The sequence below is a fragment of the Rosa chinensis genome, chromosome 2 (genome assembly GCF_002994745.2).
Source record: "Rosa chinensis cultivar Old Blush chromosome 2, RchiOBHm-V2, whole genome shotgun sequence".
Lineage (NCBI taxonomy): Eukaryota > Viridiplantae > Streptophyta > Magnoliopsida > Rosales > Rosaceae > Rosa > Rosa chinensis.
This window is the reverse complement of record NC_037089.1, coordinates 16,027,853-16,048,936: the sequence shown is the minus strand read 5'-3', so window position 1 is coordinate 16,048,936 and position 21,084 is coordinate 16,027,853. Positions and strand designations below refer to the sequence as shown.

At 37.2% G+C, this 21,084-nt stretch overlaps 2 protein-coding genes and 1 long non-coding RNA gene across 7 annotated transcripts; 2 read left to right on the top strand and 1 right to left on the bottom strand.

Moving 5' to 3' along the window:
- Nucleotides 1-1,526: 1,526 nt before the first annotated feature.
- Nucleotides 1,527-7,893, top strand: LOC112190572 (probable disease resistance protein At5g66900). Of its 2 annotated transcripts, XM_024330013.2 has the most exons (14): nt 1,527-2,503; nt 3,148-3,548; nt 3,845-4,209; nt 4,298-4,509; nt 4,614-5,460; nt 5,597-5,746; nt 5,893-6,052; nt 6,138-6,358; nt 6,468-6,549; nt 6,623-6,718; nt 6,806-6,934; nt 7,030-7,292; nt 7,392-7,521; nt 7,624-7,893. In XM_024330013.2, exons 1-14 carry the CDS (start codon nt 1,855-1,857, stop codon nt 7,654-7,656), a joined length of 3,738 nt encoding a protein of 1,245 aa, XP_024185781.1. In that variant the 5' UTR covers nt 1,527-1,854; the 3' UTR covers nt 7,657-7,893. The 2 variants fall into 2 exon arrangements, with proteins under 2 accessions (XP_024185781.1, XP_024185782.1); XM_024330014.2 differs by lacking the exons at nt 7,392-7,521; nt 7,624-7,893 and having other exon boundaries at nt 6,806-6,942; nt 7,030-7,208.
- Nucleotides 7,894-9,862: 1,969 nt separating this feature from the next.
- On the top strand, nt 9,863-20,786 carry LOC112185706 (probable disease resistance protein At5g66900). Of its 3 annotated transcripts, none has more exons than XM_040514088.1 (9): nt 9,863-9,973; nt 15,033-15,809; nt 15,969-16,780; nt 17,004-17,193; nt 17,639-18,039; nt 18,290-18,648; nt 18,758-18,978; nt 19,094-19,974; nt 20,087-20,786. In XM_040514088.1, exons 2-8 carry the CDS (start codon nt 15,194-15,196, stop codon nt 19,930-19,932), a joined length of 3,438 nt encoding a protein of 1,145 aa, XP_040370022.1. In that variant the 5' UTR covers nt 9,863-9,973; nt 15,033-15,193; the 3' UTR covers nt 19,933-19,974; nt 20,087-20,786. The 3 variants fall into 3 exon arrangements, with proteins under 3 accessions (XP_040370022.1, XP_040370021.1, XP_024179760.1); XM_040514087.1 differs by having other exon boundaries at nt 17,001-17,193; XM_024323992.2 differs by having other exon boundaries at nt 16,965-17,193.
- LOC121051544 lies at nt 11,069-13,776 on the bottom strand. Of its 2 annotated transcripts, none has more exons than XR_005806061.1 (5): nt 13,470-13,776; nt 12,227-12,320; nt 11,951-12,048; nt 11,687-11,754; nt 11,069-11,367 (listed from the first exon to the last, which is right to left on the bottom strand). It is a non-coding gene; the product is annotated as an uncharacterized LOC121051544 (long non-coding RNA). The 2 variants fall into 2 exon arrangements; XR_005806062.1 differs by having other exon boundaries at nt 12,295-12,320; nt 13,470-13,774.
- Nucleotides 20,787-21,084: the final 298 nt, after the last annotated feature.

Sequence of the window (21,084 nt, the reverse complement as noted above, 5' to 3'; positions counted from 1 at the left end):
CAGGCGATTTAACATGGACAAAGCGCACCCTGCTAGCACTCCCATAATCAGTCGAAGTTTGGATGTAAGGAAAGATTCATTTCGTCCAAAGGAAGATGACAAAGAGGTGTTGGGAGCTGAAATTCCCTATCTAAGTGCAATAGGCGCATTATTGTACTTAGCCCAATGTACTCGACCAGACATTACATTCTCAGTGAACTTGTTAGCTAGATTTAGCTCAGCGTCAACGCAGCATCACTGGAATGGTATCAAGAACATTTTCCGATACCTAAAAGGAACCATTGACTTGGGACTGTTCTTTCCCTACAGAGAGACAAGTGGGACTGCAGATGGAACTGCAATCCCTAAAGGAAATGTTGATGGCGAAAGCGCCACTCACTACACCGAAACACCAAATGACGTTTTGGTTGGTTTTGCTGATGCTGGGTACCTTTCTGACCCACATAAAGGTTGTCCCTAAATTGGTTATGTATTTACTTTTGGGAACATGGCGATATCTTGGAGATCAACCAAGCAAACCCTTGTGGCTACCTCCTCGAACCACTCAGAGATCATTACTCTACATGAGGCGGTTCGTGAGTGTGTATGGTTAAGAGCTATCATCACACATATTTGAGGGACTAGTGGTTTGAATTCTACCACTGAAGAGTCTACTTGCATTTATGAAGATAATGCAGCTTGCATCGAACAGATGAAACTAGGATATATCAAGGGTGATAATACAAAACACATATCGCCAAAGTTTTCCTACAATCAGCAAACAACAGACCCTCCTCAAGATTCAAGTGAACCAAGTAAGGTCTGAGGAGAATGTGGCAGATTTGTTCACCAAATCACTGCCTAAGGCCACATTTGAGAAACATGTGAAAAGCATAGGAATGCGAAGACTTTCCAAGCTCCCTTGATTAATGTAATGATCAGGGGGAGGTGTAGACGTCAGGGGGAGTCTAACACACACATGTCATCCTCAAATGTTAAAGGTGCGTTGTGCTCTTTTCCTTCGACCAAGGTGTATTTTTTGTCCCACAGGGTTTTTATTGTTACTTGGCAAGGTTTTTAGTGAGGCAACAACTCATGCACCATTTTGTCTTTGACTTGGCACAAAGGGGAGTGGTAAAGGAAAAACATATTGTGTGCCTTCGTCAAAGCAACTGACGAAGAGGGAATCAAGGAATCAGTGATTACCATCAATCAGCGCAATTACGGATCAATCAGCATTTAATATCATTAATGTAATCAATATTTCCGTTGTAATTCTATCCTTATATAAAGGGACTATGAAATGAAATGAGTAGACCAATTTCAATTGTCATTTTACTTGAACAGATTAATATATATTTGAACGAGGCTAGAATAAGATACAAAAATTTAACTGGAACTCAGCATGAAATTCCCAAGGCCATGTAGTTGTATTTCAAAAGAAAAAACACGACAGCAAAGCAAACTATAGCTCAAGTCAAGCCGCTTAGTTTGGCTTTTCTGTCTTTAGCAATGGCGGGCCTTTCCTTAATACTTACCTATCCAAGAACCTGTAAGCCGCGTTTACCGTGTATTTTTGTCGGCGGGTTCTTCAGTGATTTTGTACCGGGTAAATCAATGACAAGTCAATGCCCCGAAGTCAAGGCAATAGGCTCCAACTAGGAAATTTCAAGCTTCCTATTGAATCCAGCTACAACCCTTTATTTGGAATTCAAATGATGGATCCAAGTTTAAGAGCATCTCACTTTGATCTTGGGTTATGTTGATTTCTTGAATCAAGAATGGTTATAGTCGAGGGGAGTTTATTGGAGTGGCAATGTTGTTGCATTTTCAATTAATCTTTGAAGCAGTTGGCTTTTGATTTGTGAATCAAGAATGGTAATAGTGGGGGAGTTTGTTGGAGGGGCTGCTCTAGGAGCAGCATTCGGCACTCTCTTTGATGTGGTTAAGGAAGCGTTGGAGAAATCTGCCATGTTTAAACCCTTACTCAAGACCATTAAATCCACTCTTGATTCTTTGCAACCGCTGATCCAACAGATAGAAATGCACAATGCTGAATTGAACCTCCCGAACGAGGAAATAGAATCCTGTAAGAAGCAGATGGAGGAGGGTGTTGAGCTCGTTCGAAAGCTATCCAAAGTTTCCAAGTGGAACTACAGGAAGCCTCGTTACACTGATCAACTTGTTCAGTTGGATGGATCCCTTAAGAGAATGTTGGATATAATGAAGGTGCAGGAAGCAAGGGATGTGAAGGAAACCTTGGTTTTGGTGCGGAGTATAGATACTGTGGTCAAGCGACTTGAAGGGAATGGTTTGGTACAGAGTCAATTTGAGATCAACGGTTGTTGTGCAGTGCCTGATGAACAACCTCCTCCAACGATTACAGTTGGATTGGATGCTCCATTGGAGGAACTAAAGAAGAATTTTCTCAAGGATGGGGTGTCGATGCTTGTACTGGCTGGTCCTGGAGGATGTGGGAAAACCACATTGGCAAAAGCCTTCTGTCAAGATCAGGAAGTCAAAGGTATGTACTGCCTTTTCGAATGGGTGAAGTATTATTACCTGCTCATTGAAAAATGTAACAGTAGTAGACTTGACATCCTTATATTTGTACTAGAGGAATGTTGCTTGAATATATCAAATGCTTAAGTTAAAGCCTATTTTATGATAGTTAACATCAACCAATCCAGGTGTAGAAATGCTATTTTGTTCAGTAATAATCTGCAAACTTTCCGACCCAAAAAAAAAAAAAATTCTGGAAACTTTAGCATCAGTATATTTGTATTAGAGGAATGCCAGCTACTTGAAGATATCAAATGTTTTAGTGAAGCGTATTTTATAAGAGTTAACATTAACTATAAAGTAGGAATTTTAATTCTGCTCATATATATAACTTCAGTGGCTGAAAATCTTGAGCTGTTCTTGAATATTAGTATATCTTATTGGATTGAGAATTTTGAATTGCTTTGTATTTCAATTTCTAGAAGATAGTTGTTTTAAAACACCTGAGTTTCTCTCTTGCAATGCTTCTGTGAAAAGCCTTCCCCATTGCTGATAGAGTTCATTATTCCTTTTATCCCAATAATTATTTGCCAAAGCTCTATTGGAACTATTGCTTTCAGTCAATTCTTACTCTCTGATCGACTTTCTTGTATCGTATTTGTATAGATATATTCAAGAAAAATATCTTCTTTGTTACTGTTTCCAAAACGCCCAACTTGAACCATATTGTTCGAGAACTGTGTCAACTTAAGGGCTTTCAGGTGCCTTTTTTCAATACCGAAGTAACTGCAGTTAGCTGGCTGGAAACATTTCTAAGGGAAACTGTTCAACATCCTCTACTGTTGGTCCTAGATGGTGTTTGGTCTGGATCAGAATCCCTTCTTAACAAGTTTGCGATCAAAATGTCAAATTACAAGATTTTGGTGACATCAAGATTTGCATTTCCGAGATTTGGTTCTCCATATTATTTAGCATCACTGACACATGAAGATGCAATGACTCTTTTTCGTCATTCCGCATCCTTGGGAGATAGGAGCTCTTATATTCCAGAAGATCTTCCAAGAAAGGTGATTCCCTAGTCTATGGCTCACAATATATGTACTTATTTATGCCTCACAAGCAGCTGATTGCTTCATTTTATCCAGAACATCCATCTATTCTAGTGAACAAATCCACTTTATCATGTCCACCTGTAATAATCCCACATGCATAACTTCAGGAATAATAGAGACAAGTGAACTTTATATTTGATCATTTTCTTCATCATGGAACCCACTAAGATATATAATTTACACAAACTCTAATTATGGATATGCTACTCAAATGGAACTACTTGATGCTTATTTGGAGAACTGTACTGCAGATAGTGGAGCGCTGTAAGGGATTTCCTCCTGCCATTACAATGGTAGGAAGGTCACTTTGCGGGCAGCCTGTTGAGATTTGGCAAAATAGATTGATGGAATGGTCAAGAGGTTCTTCTATTCTTGATTCTGAGAGTGATTTGCTTGACTACCTCAAAAACAACTTAGCTTTCTTGGACAAAGGAGATATGACTATCGTCAAGGAATGTTTCATAGACCTTGGCTCGTTTCCTGAAGACCAGAGAATCCCTGTTGCGGGCCTTATTGATATGTGGGCAGAACTATATGAGCTAGATGAAGACTGCATGTCCATTGCAAATCTCTATGAACTTGCTTCCCAGGGTCTGGCAAATCTTGTATGCACAAGGTATGCATGTTTTCTGGTCATAACTTAATTTCTTTGCCAATATGTTTCCCTAAAAAAAATTATCTTCTAAGAAATTCTGATACAACAGAAAAGATAACTGGGAGGTGGATAGATACTTCAGCGAACACTTTGTCACCCAACACTATATGCTTAGAGAGCTAGCTATCCATCAGACTAGTCAGGAACCAATAGCACAGAGAAAAAGATTGATTATTGACATATGTGGAGACAATCTTCCCAGATGGTGGACAGAACAGAAGTTTCAACCCGTTAAAGCACGCTTGTTATCTATCTCAACTGGTAGTTCACTTCTCTTATTTGGATATTAGTTGCTCATAGACAGATACATGCTTGTCTAGCATTCATCATCCAATTGCTCCTGTACTCAAATCATATGTATGCAGATGGAGTGTTCTCAACAAAATGGCACAACATGCAACTACCACAGGCTGAGGTTTTAGTGCTGAACTTTCAGACAAAGAACTATGCCTTACCCGAATTTGTGGAGAAAATGGATAAACTGAAGGTTCTAATAGTCACAAATTATGGTTTCTTACCTGCTGAATTAAGCAATTTTCAACTCTTGGGGTCTTCATCAAATCTAAAGAGAATCAGATTAGAGCGGATTTCAATTCCTTCTCTAATTAATGACTCTGTACAATTGAAGAGTCTGCAGAAGATATCTTTATATATGTGTAACATTGGCCAAGCTTTTAGCAATTGCTCCATCCAAATTACATATGCATTTCCAAATCTAGTAGAAATGAACATTGATTACTGCAATGATTTGTTGGATTTACCCTACAACCTTTGTGATCTTATTCATCTAAAGAAGCTCAGTATCACAAACTGTCATAAGCTATATGCCTTGCCCGAAGAAATTGGAAAGCTGGTCAATCTACAGGTCTTGAGGCTGAGGTCTTGTATACACTTGTTAGAGTTGCCAAATTCGATCAGAAGCCTCAAAATGCTATACTTTCTGGACATATCTGATTGCTACAGCATGAAGGAATTGCCTGAAGATATTGGAGAGTTGTGCAGTTTGAAAAAGCTCAATATGAGGCAGTGTTCAAAATTGCAGGAGTTGCCCCCATCAGTTTTGTGGCTCAAGTTGTTACAGGAAGTGGTATGTGATGAACATACAGAAAAATTATGGGAACCTTTCATACCCTATCTCAGAAAGATACACATAAAGGTGGCCAAACAGAATTGGCACCCCTGCTCGGATTGGACTAATCTTGTAGTGACACGGTATGTATGTAAGCTTTTCTGTTTATCTAGTTCGATATATAGATATATATTCAGGACTAGTTTCTAATTTCCGTTGATAATATGTATACCAGCTTAAGATATCTATTCTAAACAGTGTGATGTTGATCATAACCAGGATGGAAAAGACAGAGGTAGTGGACAACATGGTTGAATCGCAGATAAACACAGTTCAGGCTGACATACAAGCAGAGTTTAAGGGTGAGATAAAGGTGGCCAGAGATAATTTGTTCCCCACCCAGAGTCAATCTAATCTTGTAGTCACAAGGTATCTAAGCAGCTGTTTTGTCTATCTTATTTAGAATATACTTCATAGTTCCTAGCTGCTTCTACGACTTTACATTTACTAGTTGTGGCAATATTACATATGTCTAGTTAAGGCATCTCTTCTATACAACTTTGTTTTGCAACCAGGGTGGAGAAGAGAGAGGTGATGGATAAACCAGTTAAATCACATATTGAGACCGTTAAGACAGAGTTACAAGCAGAGTTTAAGGCCGAGATGAAAGCACTCAGAGACGAGTTTACAAATAAACTTGATGTCATTACGGATTTACTTGTCCACCTCATACAAGTAAAATATTTGCAATACATTATTTGGTTTTTGTGATTGTAGTGATTATCAAAGACTGCTTTAATAACTGCCAGCATATGTTTAGGGAAAGAATGAGAAGGAATGGGAAGGCAAGGACATTCCAGAACAAATAACAAGTGTTTTCGGAGACTATGAGAGTGGGGCTACCAAATCAGGTTTCCGTATGCATAGAAACTCAAAGAAGGTAACACACCAACTTCAAAAGGTCAATCAGCTTAGCCCTCTCCCGTCTGAGGAACAGATAGTGAGGCAGTTTAGTGCATGGATCAGTAATCCAAACGCCAGGTATGCTTTCTCATTTCTGCATCATTTACTGACATAGAAATATATATATATATATATATATATATCACCATAATATTGTTGGTGAACCATTTTATCTTCATGCATGAAGCCGGTGTAACTTGGAAATCTTTGATGCACCTAAAGAGTGGTTTATAGACTTGATGACCTCGGGCACATGGTTGAGTGACTCGGTAAGTTTATCTCTAAATTGATAAATGTCAGACGATGAAATGAGTGAAGCATCCTAACTTGATATATGCACAGCATGTAGATGTGTTCTTGTATGCTGTTCGTAAGAGAGCAAATCTTCAGTCCCAATCTTCCTCTCAGTGTTGCACCATCTTGGATACTGTGTTTTGGGTAAGAATTGATGACTTTTTGTATACACTATAAATTTCTTCATGACTCGAAACTTATTGGCTTAACTTATGTTCCTTAATTTTATAGAGTTGGATGAATGGGCGATGGGAGGATTTTCAGAACAACTCCAAGTCCTATAAGTGGGATTCAGACCTTAGGGACTACCCGCTTGGCAAGTCGCCTAAATATGCTCGAAGATGGAGTGAAGTTGATCATGTAAAATTGTAAACATTTATCATTATATTGGGCAGATTTGATTAATTATTAACTAGCAGTTAAATAGCTTAATCTGTGATCGATCATATTGGCAGTTGTACCTTCCGATCAACATCAACAACCAGCATTGGGTAGCTGTATGCGCGGACATAATACGAAGAAAGTTGACGGTATACAATTCTATGCGGTCTGCAACTCAAGATGAGTTCATTTCTAACATATTGAAGCCCATGGCGACAATGTTGCCATCGCTACTTGTCCAGTCTGGCTTTTACGAACACAGGCCTGAGTTGTCCCCTCTGACTAGTCCGCTTAAGGTGGTACATTTAGCAGACAACATTCCGCAACAGATTGTCAGGTGAGTTAGTCGATGTCAAATGATCGATAATTCGATAGATTTTCACTTTGTGCTCTCCAAATCACTAGGTTATGTGAATATCATGTTGTTTACGTACAGTGGCGATTGTGGGGTGTTCATGCTCAATTACATAGAGTACTTGAGCTACGGACGACCATTGGGTTTTGTACAAGCAGACATACAACTATTTAGGGAGAAAATGGCATTGGAGATGTTTGCCTTGACAATGGTGAGCACATATATGAACAGTAATTATTAATTAAGATCAGTGATATTGTAGCCCTTCATTTCTGCCCAGACTCACAACGCATAGTGTATATATGTTTTGCAGATGGGGTGTTCTCAACAAAATAGAAGCTGCTGAGCTGATCGATCTAGTTCTAACTTATTTGCAGGCAAACAAACTGATGCATGTGTCTAGTCGTTTTCAATAGTAACATATTTGTAATTCTCGTTTGTTTTAAACCTATACTGGTGATGACTTTTCATTTTGTGTACGTACCATTGATGGATCAATTATCGATTTGGGGGGGTCATTTCTTAGTTTTTTATATTACTTTCTCTCTAAAAAGTTTTGACATTTTGCATTTTTAATAATAAAATGACGTGTTGATGAAAATAAATATTTAAAAACTTTAATAAGAGTGTGGATTATAAGAGTATTTTTAGCAGGCTCTCTATTTTGACTTCTTAGTTATTTTGGAGAGCATGTTTAGCTTTTTATCTATTTTAGCAGCTGCACCAGACTCTTAAGTAGCTCTTTATTATAACTTTTAGCTATCTCGCTCCTAAATATAGAGAGCGAGATGTCTCTATAATTTAAAACATTCATTTTAAGTTATTTTATGTAATTTATAAATACATTTAAACTATTTAATATTCATTTAAAAATAATATAAATGCAAAACTAGCTAAAATATAGAGCACTGATACAGATATATTTCTAAAGTGGCTAGCTAAAATGACTTTTTAACTATTTTAGCTAAAATTTGACTCAAAAATAGCTAGCATTGCTAAAGATGCTCTAAAGAGAGCAGTTTTAATTTCACTCCCCATAATTGTAATATTAACTTTCTAGTGGCTTAACCAAATTCTGGGTCGGAATCTTGGCTGAAAAGAGTGAAACACAAAGAAATTTTCAAGTTGGAAGTTGGAACAAACATCATGATTCCTCTCAAAAATTTTGAAATACACAGTATAAGAACACCTAGTGGAGATAGTTTTGATTAAACAGATAGAAACACTTTAAAAGTGTGTTCTTTTGGTCAGACCCAGCCGTGGCCTAGGCGAAGTAGGCTAGCTTGTGCCTAGGGCCTCCAAATATATGGTCCCAAAATTATAAAATTACATATGGAATCTTTGTAAATAAAAAAATATTAATATATACTATTATTAAAAGAAGATGTTTTATTAGTCAAAACTGAAAAGTTGTACCAAAATAACCCTGAAGTATTAATAAACTTTCATATTCATAAACTATAGTCAAATTATAAGAGAAATAGAAAAATAAGAAAAGAAAAAAAAGGAAAATAGATAAATACGTGGAAGAACTACCAACTCCATGAATAACCACCCAGTAAATACATTTTCTCTGTAGATAACTTTCAATTTTTATTTTTTTTTACAACAAAATTTTTTTTATACATGCAAAGCATGTGATTGCAAACTAGTATTTTATTATTAAATCAATTCTTAACTCTTTGTTACCGAGTTTCTTTCATCATTTATTAAGAAATTGTTTTAGTTGAATTAGGTCAGACTTTATTGAAAATCTGAAAAAACTTTTGACTAGTATACAATTTTGAAGCTAGCTGTTACATCTCGAATGAAACTTCAAGACATTAGACCAGGAAAACTCTCTGTTGGCTTCTTGTTTAGCATGAACTACGAGTAGACGGGGGAACTAGCTCCATATCTTACCGAAAATCATCATAGACCGGCCCTACATAAATTATCTCATATCATGTGTATATATGAAATTAAAAAAACGTGACTCATCAAGCATTATCTAAAAAAATAAAGGGTTTATGTACTTCAGTATAGTGATTAAATTAACAGTGGCCCTATGGACAATGTCGTATTTAAATTAACAGCGTTAGTCGAATTATTCCTCAAGCATCGCTCACTTTCCTCTTTCTATCAAATCTAAATGCAGATTTTACTTACTTGATGGGGGGATGTCGGGAATTTTGTGATAATTTCGGAAGTTTCTCGATAATTTCATGATATATTAGGAATTTTTTTTTTTAAATATGCCGACTAATTCCTGATAATATCAGAAGGCTGAAAATTCAAAAATTTCGCTAAAATGCCAGGAAAATTATCAATTTTTAAGACCTTGCATGTATCTCACCGGTCGTAAGTAGCAACGAGTAACGACAATGCCATGTATCTTCTCACCTGACGTGAATTATACGTTTGCAAATCGATTGAAACACGGCCATATATAAAAATGATAAATCTTGGCCGACATGCAACTTTCGTTCACGTGGAAGTTACCATGATATTTCCAAACAAATATATATAACGCGTTTACTTCACGTCGTTGCGGCTCAAGGGTCATATAAAGTAGAACATATAAACCATGATGGATAGCTGCCAGTTTTAACAAGTTCACACCATCTTGTCGCTAGAGTACTTCAGAGTTGTGAAAACACCAACCAACCGAACTAGAGGAGCAGGTAAATCTTTCACCCCTAGTTCTGTCTATGATCAATTTTCTTCGTTTTCTTAATGTTCATTGCATTCTACTTGTTGTAGATCGAGTTAAGAAATAGGCGAAGTAATTTTTTTTTTTTTTTAACATGAACTAGCTAGCTAGATCCCAAGTTTACAACTTTTCAGACTTCCATCTTTCTAGGGTTTTTCCTGTCTTGTTGATGTATGGTGTAAATGATCTATATTTATATGTATACATATTACACACTACTAGACATTTCCTCATTCCACACTAACGGGAATTAGTCCCCTTTGTCCCAATACACACTAATAACAGTGGCTAAAGGCATTAGCCACTATGCAGTCACTAATTAGGCGATCGGTCCCCTCTATTACAGGTGCAGATAGAGTTGGTATTTATACTCATTGGGTAATACCCACCAAATAATAATTTGTGGGTAATACCCATCAAATAATTCACGGGTATACCCAATCCATTTCTAAACGGGTAAACTCATACCCACTCATTTACCCGTTTTCAATATAGGCAGGTTTTTTATTTTTAGTTTTTATAAATTTAAGGCATTTAGCCTATTAAAGGCTGAGATTTTTTTTTTTTTTTAAATACTCACTATTTAAGCGCCCCCATTTCGCATCTGGAGATATTTTCAAATGGGGGATTCACTATTTATTTTGTTTAAGAAAGAAATTATTGGTTTAGTCACGAGGAAGCAATACTTGAATTGTCTTTTCACAATTATATGATGATCCAATAGTTGGATTCTCACGGACCGCCCTTAAGATCATCATCTCAAAATTATACGAAGATCCAACGGTTAGAGCTTCCTTGATCGCCTTTTGAATCATATTTTCACAATTATACGATGATCCAACATTCGGATCCCCACAGATCACCCTTAAGATCATCCTCACACAATTATATGAATATCCAACGGTCGGATCCTCATGGATCACCCTTAAGATCATCCTCACAAAATTATATGAATATCCAACGGTCAGATCCTCATGGATCGCCTTTTGAATCATCTTTTCACAATTATACGATGATCCAACGGTCGGATCCTCACGGATCGCCTTTTGAATCATCTTTTCACAATTATACGATGATCCAAAGGTCGGATCCTCACGGATCGCCTTTTGAATCGTCTTTTCACAATTATACGATGATCCAACGGTCGGATCCTCACAAATCGCCATTAGGATCATCCTCTCACCTAGACGAATAAACCTTTTTGGAAGAATAAAATTTGTGGAGTGGTTTTAGAATTCTTGGTCAGGCTTGATATTGCCACTGACAGCCACTGAATGCGGAGAAGTCATAATTGAGAAACAAGGGAGGAACACAATCCTCTAGAGAAATGGCATCAGGAACTTGGGGGATGAAGTGTAGAACCTGCTGAAATAAGAAAGAATAGATTGAGATATACATTTTAATGAAAGCATTAGTACACATAATGAAATCATATCATTATTGACATTACACTTCATGAATTAAGTAAATATAGAAAGACATTCTTCAAGTATTCATTTATAACAATAGTCCATCATTTAAAAAGAAAATGGCAGTATCAAATATGTCCATTGACACTAGCAGACAATAACATGTGACAAAACTATACAACACCATAAAATCAACCATTTTATAAATAAGTAAAATTTAATCAGGTGGACTTTACTTTTTAAACGGATTAAGAATTATAAGTGTAAAGGCAAACCTCATGGTCTGGACCATCTAGAATGCAGTCCCCTGCAAAACTTGAATTTCATTCATTTTGGTGGTTATCTGGAAAAAGGCACAGCAAATACTATTAGGAGAAAAACTTCAAAATGATTGTGAAAACTATAGGATGGGAAGAGGAACATAAAACATTATTTCAGTAGGGAGTACGGTATAAGTACAAGTATGATGCCATATAGTACTCATAGAGAATGGCATGGAGCTAGAATGGCACAGCAAATACAATATGCATTGCACTTACAGTGTAGCAGACGAAGAGTTTCACAAAATGTGCAAGTACTGCAAATGAATCCCAAAATTTCTAGCTCCGGTGTTTGAAATGCCTAGCCATAGTGTCATCTGCTCATAACCAATTGAAAATAAAGTCATTATACCCCTTTACATGGAAGAAAAAAAAGAGCACTATTTAGTACCAGTTAGATTGCACACTAATCTAGAATTGCCTTTACTGAAGGATTGCTAAAATAAAAATCAAACTTTACATTAACCAGAGTTAAAAAAATGGAATGACTTGTACCATTATTACTGACTTGAACACCTAGTACCACTACTGAGTCAAATATAGGCCATGAATAGAGACATTACCCTCGTCCAATTTAGCTTTAGTAGCCCTGAAAAGAATGAAATAGGAAAGGGATAAGAAAATAACAGAGCAGGAACTAAGTTAGTGTTCCTACAAAACACAACCTTTAGGAACCCTTGAATGAGGTTTCTTAAGAACTTAATTTCAAATTACAGTCTTCCTTGCCCTCCCCTCTTTAGTCTCTTCTAACAAAACTCCCAACTATAAGAAAAAGAAGTAAAATTAACCAAAAGGGTTATTATCACAAATGGTACCTGAACTTCAATTTTGATCACAACCAGTACCTGAACTTTTCGATTTCATTTTAAATGGTACCTAAGGCCATATTCGGTCACTATTCCGGCCAAAAAAGCCAAATCTAAGAAAACAAAAAAAAAGTTCAAGGCAAGTCTATTACCAAAAAATCATCACTATATATGATTGCAACCCTCGAAATCATCAAAAATCATCACTATGATGGCCTCCAATGCCCTTTTTAGTCAGAATAGGACCGGATGTGGCTCTAGGTACCATTTAAAATGAAATCGAAAAGTTCGGGTACTGGTTGTGATCAAAATTAAAGTTCAGGTACCATCAATAAGATTGATGTATAGTTCAGGTACCGTTTGTGAAAATAACCCTAATAAAAAATATCATCTCTAATTATGTTTAACCATATAACTTAAATGACATGATTAACATCGGAGGGTGATATTCACACGAGCTACAAAAGCATTCTTTGCACTAGCAGACAAATCCAATCAATCAAATGAATTGAAGTAATATTTCACTTTGTACCCATTAGTAAGGATGAGCAACATACAATAAACAGAACACTAAACTTGATGACCTGCAACCTGAGACCAAATAGAGTCCTCCCCAAAGACCAAACTAGCAGTACGAGTGGTCCAGAAACAATAACTGGTTTGGAAAAAACACTACTAAAAAGAAAATAGAAACAAACATTACAATCCAATCAATGCTGCTTTCTCCTCCAAAATCAAGTAAATCAAAACTTCAATTTACCCTAATCCCAAATCATACAACGTACACCCAGGTTTCTCAAAAACGCATAAATAAAATTCCATCAGAGTCAAGATCCGCAACATGCAAGTTTAAAAACTGAAGCTTTAAAAACATAGAGACGAAATCAACAAGTTGGTGGAAACAGAAGCTAAACCTTAACTAATTTGCATACCAGTGGAAGAGGAAGAGCCCGTGCAGGACTTGGACAAATCGTCTTTCCGCACTGCCACCGCCATCTCCACCGATCCATAAACGACTAGCTCTATGCCGATCTCCACCGATCTTGTCTGCTTAGAGCTGCTAGTTTATGGATCTGCGAGATAGGCTCTGGATCTATCAGATCGCCCCCCGCCTCTTCTCTTTTCTTTTCTTTTTACTTTATTTATCTTCATATTTCAGTGGGTTTGAGGAATTAATTAAATTAAATATACAAAAGAGTTTAATAGCCACCGTTAACAGTGAGACAACAAAATCTCCCATTGATAAATTGCAATGGTGTGATACTATTCCAAACACCCATTGATTATTTATGGTGGCCGAAAAACAGTGGCTAAGCAGGTGCTATTTGGGAAATTTCTAGTAGTGATATATCATCAGTTGAATATTATGTGAAACATCCTTTTTGTGTGGTGATCGATATTGAGTATCACTAGTATCGTGTACATCATCGCATATATATATATATATATATATATATATATATATATATATATATATATTTATATATACACACACACACATACATACATACATACATACATACATACATATTCTATTCAGAGTGATGCCTCGCTATGAAATTTCAGAGCAAGGTTAGGGTTTAGGGTCACTTTTCGGTCGCATATCCACATCTCGATCGTTAAGTTTTTAGGTACTAATGTATGGATTATCTCTGTAAAATTTCAGTCAAATTGATGGTCATTAAGGCATTGATAACTGCCTTAAAACTAGTACGGTTCAAGTTGGACAGATTTAGTTCGTCCATTGGTTTGAACAAGTTAGATACCTTATAGATCATCAATTTGGCTGGAATTTTGTAGAGATGATCTATACGTTAGTACCTAAAAACTGAACAGTCAAGATGTGAATATAAGACCGAAAAGTGACCTTAAATCCTAACCTCGATCGCTCTGGATAGGATCTGTATATATATATATACACACACACACGCTAGCATGTGCCCATACTCTGTGTGCGGGTGTTTTTGGTAAGGAAGTGGGTAGTTTCTTAACCAAAGGAGTTTTCTACAACAATAACTACTATTTATTTTATTTTAAGGAATTTAATTTCTTTTTATTTTTTTAAATTGACATTATTGCCCCTGTTGGTTATTTTAGTTTCCAAAGTTTTTTAATATTAGAAGGTTATATTCGTCAAATTTTTCAGTTTTGGAGAGCAAGCCCTCTTCTCTTAAAACTTGGAGGTCCAAATATATATCCTGCCCTAAAGCCGTTTGTCCAAGTATTTGTTGTAGCTCAATTGAAGCTATTTGGACCTCCAAGTTTTATAAATAGAATACGTAGGTACCTAACACTAAATCGACTCTGACGCTTTTCGGGTCTTGTTGATGGATGGTCCTTTTTCGTTCCCCAATGTTCATGTATGGTCTAAGTGCATGATCTCGATCGATATGAGTCGGTATTATATGTCAATACGAGTTCGGTTCCCTTATAATCCTTGAGAATGAATAATTGAAACGATACAGCTGATATTAATTGGCTTTTTCTTTGTTTAGTGAGAGAATAGAGAAGGAGATCACATGAAAAAGAAATGAGGAGAATAAGTAAAAAGAGGAAAAAAGAAAGATCGATGATGATGCAGAAGGTGAGGCAGGAGTAGGATATTGGAGAGAACAGAAAGAAAGAAAAAATTCTGATTTTGGTACCGAGTGTCACAATGGCACTATCACTGGTACTGGATTTAATCGGAGGAGAAGTTTTTCAGCTGTTCTCTGGAAGTGTTACTAGAGCGGTGGACCGGAAAGCGGCATTTAGAGACCTTCTCCAAGATATTAAATACACACTCAAGTCTCTAAGAAGACAGGCCAGAGTCATTCAGCAGATACAACAGTATAATCTGGACTTGAGTCTGTCAAACAATGAAATAATCGATATTGTAACACAAATGACCAAGGGCAGAGAACTAATTGACTGCTTGTCTGGTATTAAATTTCGTTTGTGGAACTTCTGCTGCACAAATGATTGCGCTGAGCAACTTAAAGAATTGAATAGGGCTCTTGAAAGTCTGTTTGACACCCTGCAGTTGGAGCAAGTGAGGGATGCCAAGGAGACCTTGAAATTGGCAAGGCAAAACCACAAAGATCTTAAGAAAATGAAGGTTATGTTGGAGAAGATACTGCAGATGATTGACGATCCTGAAGTGAAGGGTCTACTGAGGAAGTTAGTGGACCAGAATTCAGGGGATTCGATGGATGATGCCTCGACCTCAACCCCAACCTCAAACTCAGCCTCAGGAAGTAATACAGAAGATGAAGGGAATGGCGTGGCACAAGGTGAAGTACTTGGAAATTATTGCTTTCTAGTATTCTTTATTCCCTCTATGATATATTAAAGTACCTTGAATTCCAAAAATTTATATTAAGAGACTTAACCTTTTGTTTTAGATAAAAACAAATACATATGTGCTGATGGTGTTATAAATAATGCATCAGCATCATCATCAGGACTAGTGGGAGCAGCTTTTGGTTTGTTAATTGATGCTGTTATAGAAGTGAAGGTGAGCACTAAGATGTTTAGACCCCTCCTCAGACGTCTCAAATCCACCCTAGACTGCTTGAGGCCATTCATTGAAGAGATGGCAGAAGATAAGAAGCTATTGGATCGCCCAAAGGAGAAGCTAGAAAATCTTAGAATACAAATGGAGAATGGTGTAGAGCTCATTCACAAGTGCTCAAGTGTTTGTCGATGGACCAGTAACAAAAAGGACAAATACACCAACCAAGTATTTGAATTGGATGAACGTCTTCAAGGGCACTTAAGTATACTGATAATGGAGGTAGCAAGGGATGTGAGGGAGACCTCGGATTTGATAAGGAATATACAGAAGGTGATCAATAGAATCGAAGGGAGTGACTTTCAAGGTTCATGTGACATAACTGAACCTCCCATCCCTCCGGTTGAGTTAGAAGGATTGAACATGCAGAAAACAAGTAATGTGAAGGAGACACTGGTTTCAGAGGTCAATATAACTGAAGGGAGTGGTGTGGTACAAAATCGACTTGAATTTAAAGGTTCTTGTGATGTACTTGGACCTTCATCCCCTACAGTTGGATTGGAAGAATCCAAGCATGGAAGAAAGGATTTGATCAAGGAGACATTGCAGAGAGAAAGTGTATTTCCCAAGAGACCGGGCCAGCCTGAGTGCCTGTTTTACATGAGGACAGGTGATTGTAAGTTCGGTGTAGATTGTAGGTATCATCATCCAGACTGTGTTTTCAGTCCAACAGGCCTTCCTCTACAACTTGTGAGTTACTTTTCTGGTTGAAATTTTGCTCATGGATTTTACTCCTGGTTTACTCTAATTTTGCTTTGAATTTTCTTTGGTTCTATCCTTTTGTTTTGGCATATCAGATTCTTAGTTTCTACATCTCTGATTTGTTTTTATAACAAAATACTGTATGTTTATATGACAAATGTCTAACTTTAAGGTTGTCTTCGTAATGAACCTGTACAATTTTCAACAGCAGGAAACAATGCCAAACTTTTCAGAACTGTCCAATATGAGTCCTCTTATAGTTGGATTGGACGTGCATTTGAAAGAATTGAAGAGAAAGCTTCTCAATCATGGGGAGTCATCAATTCTTGTGCTGACTGGCCCCGCTGGATGTGGAAAATCCACATTGGCAAAAGCTTTTTGTCAAGATGAAGAAGTTAAAGGTATCACATTAATCACTAATCATATCAGTTTCAATATTTTTTTTCCTCAGTACTCTTGAATTAAGACACTATTTCTATTGATGGTATTCCATATTAAAGATATCCTTCCTTGATTGCAATACCGTTCTATCAGTGTTAACATGTATTGATTGACTGCAACGACAACAAATGAACTGTAGAAATTTAAGTTATTTACAGAACTTCAAGGTCAAGCTACAAATCTTATATGTAATGAACTGTTGTTTGAAATAATTAACTAAATAGATTCAAACAGACCTGAGACTCCCTCATTTGTTACATATGCTAGGCAGGTAAGCTACAACTAACATCTAGAAGTTCATTCTTAAGTCTTCACCATTGTCTGTGTTTATCTTTTTTATATTTGCAGAGGCCTAATTCAAATGACCTTCAATAACAACTTTTCTTGTATTGTATTTTGGGGTAGATAAATTCAAGGACAATATCTTCTTTGTTACGGTTTCGAAGAAGCTGAGCATAGACCTCATTGCACTGCAAATACTATGTCAACTCAAGGATGAGGTACCTCAAGTTGAAAACCAAGTCACTGCAGTTGAGTGGCTGGGAAAATTTCTGAAAGAAGCAGGACAAGATCCTTTACTGTTGGTCCTGGATGATGTTTGGCATGTGTCAGAATTCCTTGATAACAACAATGAATTGAAAACAGAAAATCTCAAGATTTTGGTGACATCAAGATCTGAACTTCGAGGATTTGGTTCCCCATATTATATAAATGCATTGAGTGAAGAAGAGGCAATGACTCTAATTCGACGTTCAGCATTCCTGGAAGATAGGAGCTCTTATGTTCCAGAAGATATCCTGAGAAAGGTAATTTCTGACCGCCATTCACAAAATTTATGCTTGTTTATGCATTGGAGAAGGGAAATTAAGTTTCTATTTTTGTACAAAGAATTCATTTAACCATATCATCCTGCAAATGGCATTTATAGTTACTTGACTAATGAACCTAAACAAAGAATAAACAGTAAATAGTTAAGCATTTTCTCTTCATGAACCATTGAGATGGTTTAGGCATCATTTGAAACTCAAACAATGACTTCATTTGGTTGAACTGCAGATAGTAAAGCACTGTAAGGGAAACGCACTTGCCCTTACAGTCATCGGAAGATCACTGTGCAGGATGCCAATACATATCTGGCAAAAAAGAGTAGAGGAACTGTTGAAAGATTCTTCTATTTCTAACTGTGAGAGTGATCTGCTTTCTTGCCTCAAAATCAGTTATAATGCCTTGGCTGAAAATTCTGTTCTGAAGGAGTGTTTCTTGGACCTTTCTCTATTTCCTGAATACCAAAGAGTCCCTGCTGATGCCCTCACTGATATGTGGGCAGAGTTATATGGACTAGGTGAAAATATTCTACCCATTATGAACCTCCAAGAGCTCACTACCCGGGGTCTGGCTAAACTTGTAGGCACAAGGTATGTAGCTAGGCTTCTAGGTTTCTCTTGTGTAAACTGCCCCAAATTTAGAATCAATTGCAAACGTCTGTTAATCTCTGCTATGGAACTTATATTTTATCATAACCAGGAAGGAGAAAGTAGAGGTGGATGGCTACTACAGTACACTCTGTTTTAACATGCACGATATTATAAGAGAGCTGGCAATCCATCTGACTAGTCAGAAACCGATAGAACAGAGAAACAGACTGCATATAGAAATTCTTGGAGGCAAGCTTCCTCACTGGATCAATCATCTTCTAGAACAGAAGTATCAGCCTATGAAGGCTCGCCTAGTATCGATCTCGACTGGTTATTTTTCTATCTCTCCTGTTATTTAGAAACTATCCAAACATACATATATTGATACTTGATGATCACATTTAATCTCTCCCAACACTCATGTGCCATTGCATGTTGTTTGCAGACGAAGTATTTTCACAAAAATGGCACAACATGCAACTACCAGAAGCAGAGGTTCTAGTTCTGAATTTTCAAACAGAGAATTATGCATTACCTGAATTTGTGCAAAACATGGGAAATTTGAAGGTTCTAATAGTCACAAGTTGTGGTACCTTACCTGCTTTCTGGCCTGTCGGTTTCTTACCTGCTCAATTGAGTAATTTTCAACTACTCAGTTCATTACCAAATCTGAGAACAATCAGACTAGAGGGCATTTCAATTTCTTCCATAAGCATGCACTCCATACAATTGAAGAGCCTGCAAAAGATATCTCTGTTCAACTGTCGCATCGGTCAAACTTTCAGCAACACTTCCATCCAACTTTCAGATGCATTTCCGAATCTGGTGGAAACAAATATTGACCACTGCAATGATTTGGTGGCATTGCCTGGCATCTGTGATCTTGTTAATCTAAAGAAGCTAAGTCTCATCAGCTGTCATTATCTATCTGCTTTGCCTCCAAAGATCGGAAAGTTGTCCAAATTAGAAGTTTTAAGGCTGAAGTCATGCACAGTCTTAGAGATGTTGCCAGGATCGATTGTGAAGCTCAATAAGTTAGTATTTCTTGACCTATCTTATTGCAAACGCCTTAAGGAGCTTCCTGATGTCATTGGACTGAGAAATTTGAAAACAATCGACATGAGACAGTGCTCAAGACTGCAAATGCTGCCACCCTCTTTTTTGTATCTTAAGCAGTTACAGGAAGTGATATGCGATGAAGAGACAGAGAAGTTATGGAAACCCTTGTTGCCCCGCCTCAAAAACCTGCGCATTAAGTTTAGGTTTCGCGAGATTCATTTCTGAGTCCTCTTTTACTCAATAAATGTTGCTCCACAACGAGCCGAGGTATGCGTACGTAGGTTGTGATTCATTTCAACTTTTATCCTTTTACCTTCTCTTTTTGTTTGGGTGACTTTTTTATGTGTTCTAACATATGACATTTGCATTACAATTGCAGCTATGATTGGTTGTCATGCAGATCAAACTTGGATCAGGGCTGATCTTTTGTCTTCATTTTTCAAGCTGTCGTTTGTCTGTAACCTGGCACGGTGGTCAAGTTTTTTCCGTTTGATATATCCTCTTCCCTCCTTGTGTGTGTTTATGATTTTGGATTTGGTCTCTTGTTGGGGTTAGGTCCACTTGTTTTGGATCCCTTCGGCTTGGCCTTTACATGGTTTTGCCCTACTGGGCTTCAATAATGTGATTGGTGTAATCTTGTTCAAGACGTTATAGTTTCGTGGTGACAGCTTTGCATCTCTATTGTCAAAATAAATCTAAATGAAACCTTTGTGCACTATTTACTGTTTCTTAGTAAATTATCAATATGGTGAATCCAAAATACTATTCACTTCTGCCAGCTATTACTACTACATCTTCCTAGTCTCACCGGCAGATGCAGCGGCTGCAAGTGTGACGACAAGGGCGGTGGTTGGCCGGCATCTAGAGTTGATCCGGTTGCTACCGGTGGTGCTGCAGATGGTGGTAGAGGCTGCTCTGCAACTCGGTTGGGCTTGGGCCTTTAATTGGGTGCAAGCTAGGAATTTCAGAGTTGGGCTTTGATATTAGTGTGGGCTGGGTTAAATTGGGCACATTGAACTCTTAGGTTTTTATGTTTTATTTTCTTTTTGGGTTCCCATTCCCATCCTTTTTCACGAGAGGAGATGGACTTTTTTTTTTCCCTTTTTTTGAGTAGGAAAGATTTATAAGGAATTAGAAGTTTCATTGTTTCATTTTATTCCTGTTCGGAATTCTAAGTTTTCTTGTCTCTGGTTTAATTCAAAAATGTGTGTTAGGTGTAGTATGCTCGTGTGAGAGGTGTGCTATGGTAGTATGCTCTTTGTAATGACTTTTTATGTCAACTCCTCAGAGGCATGTCATTATTATACTGCTTGCTGAACTGCATAATGGATGATATTTTCAATTCAAAATAGCTAGTATTACTACAAGTGGGCAGCA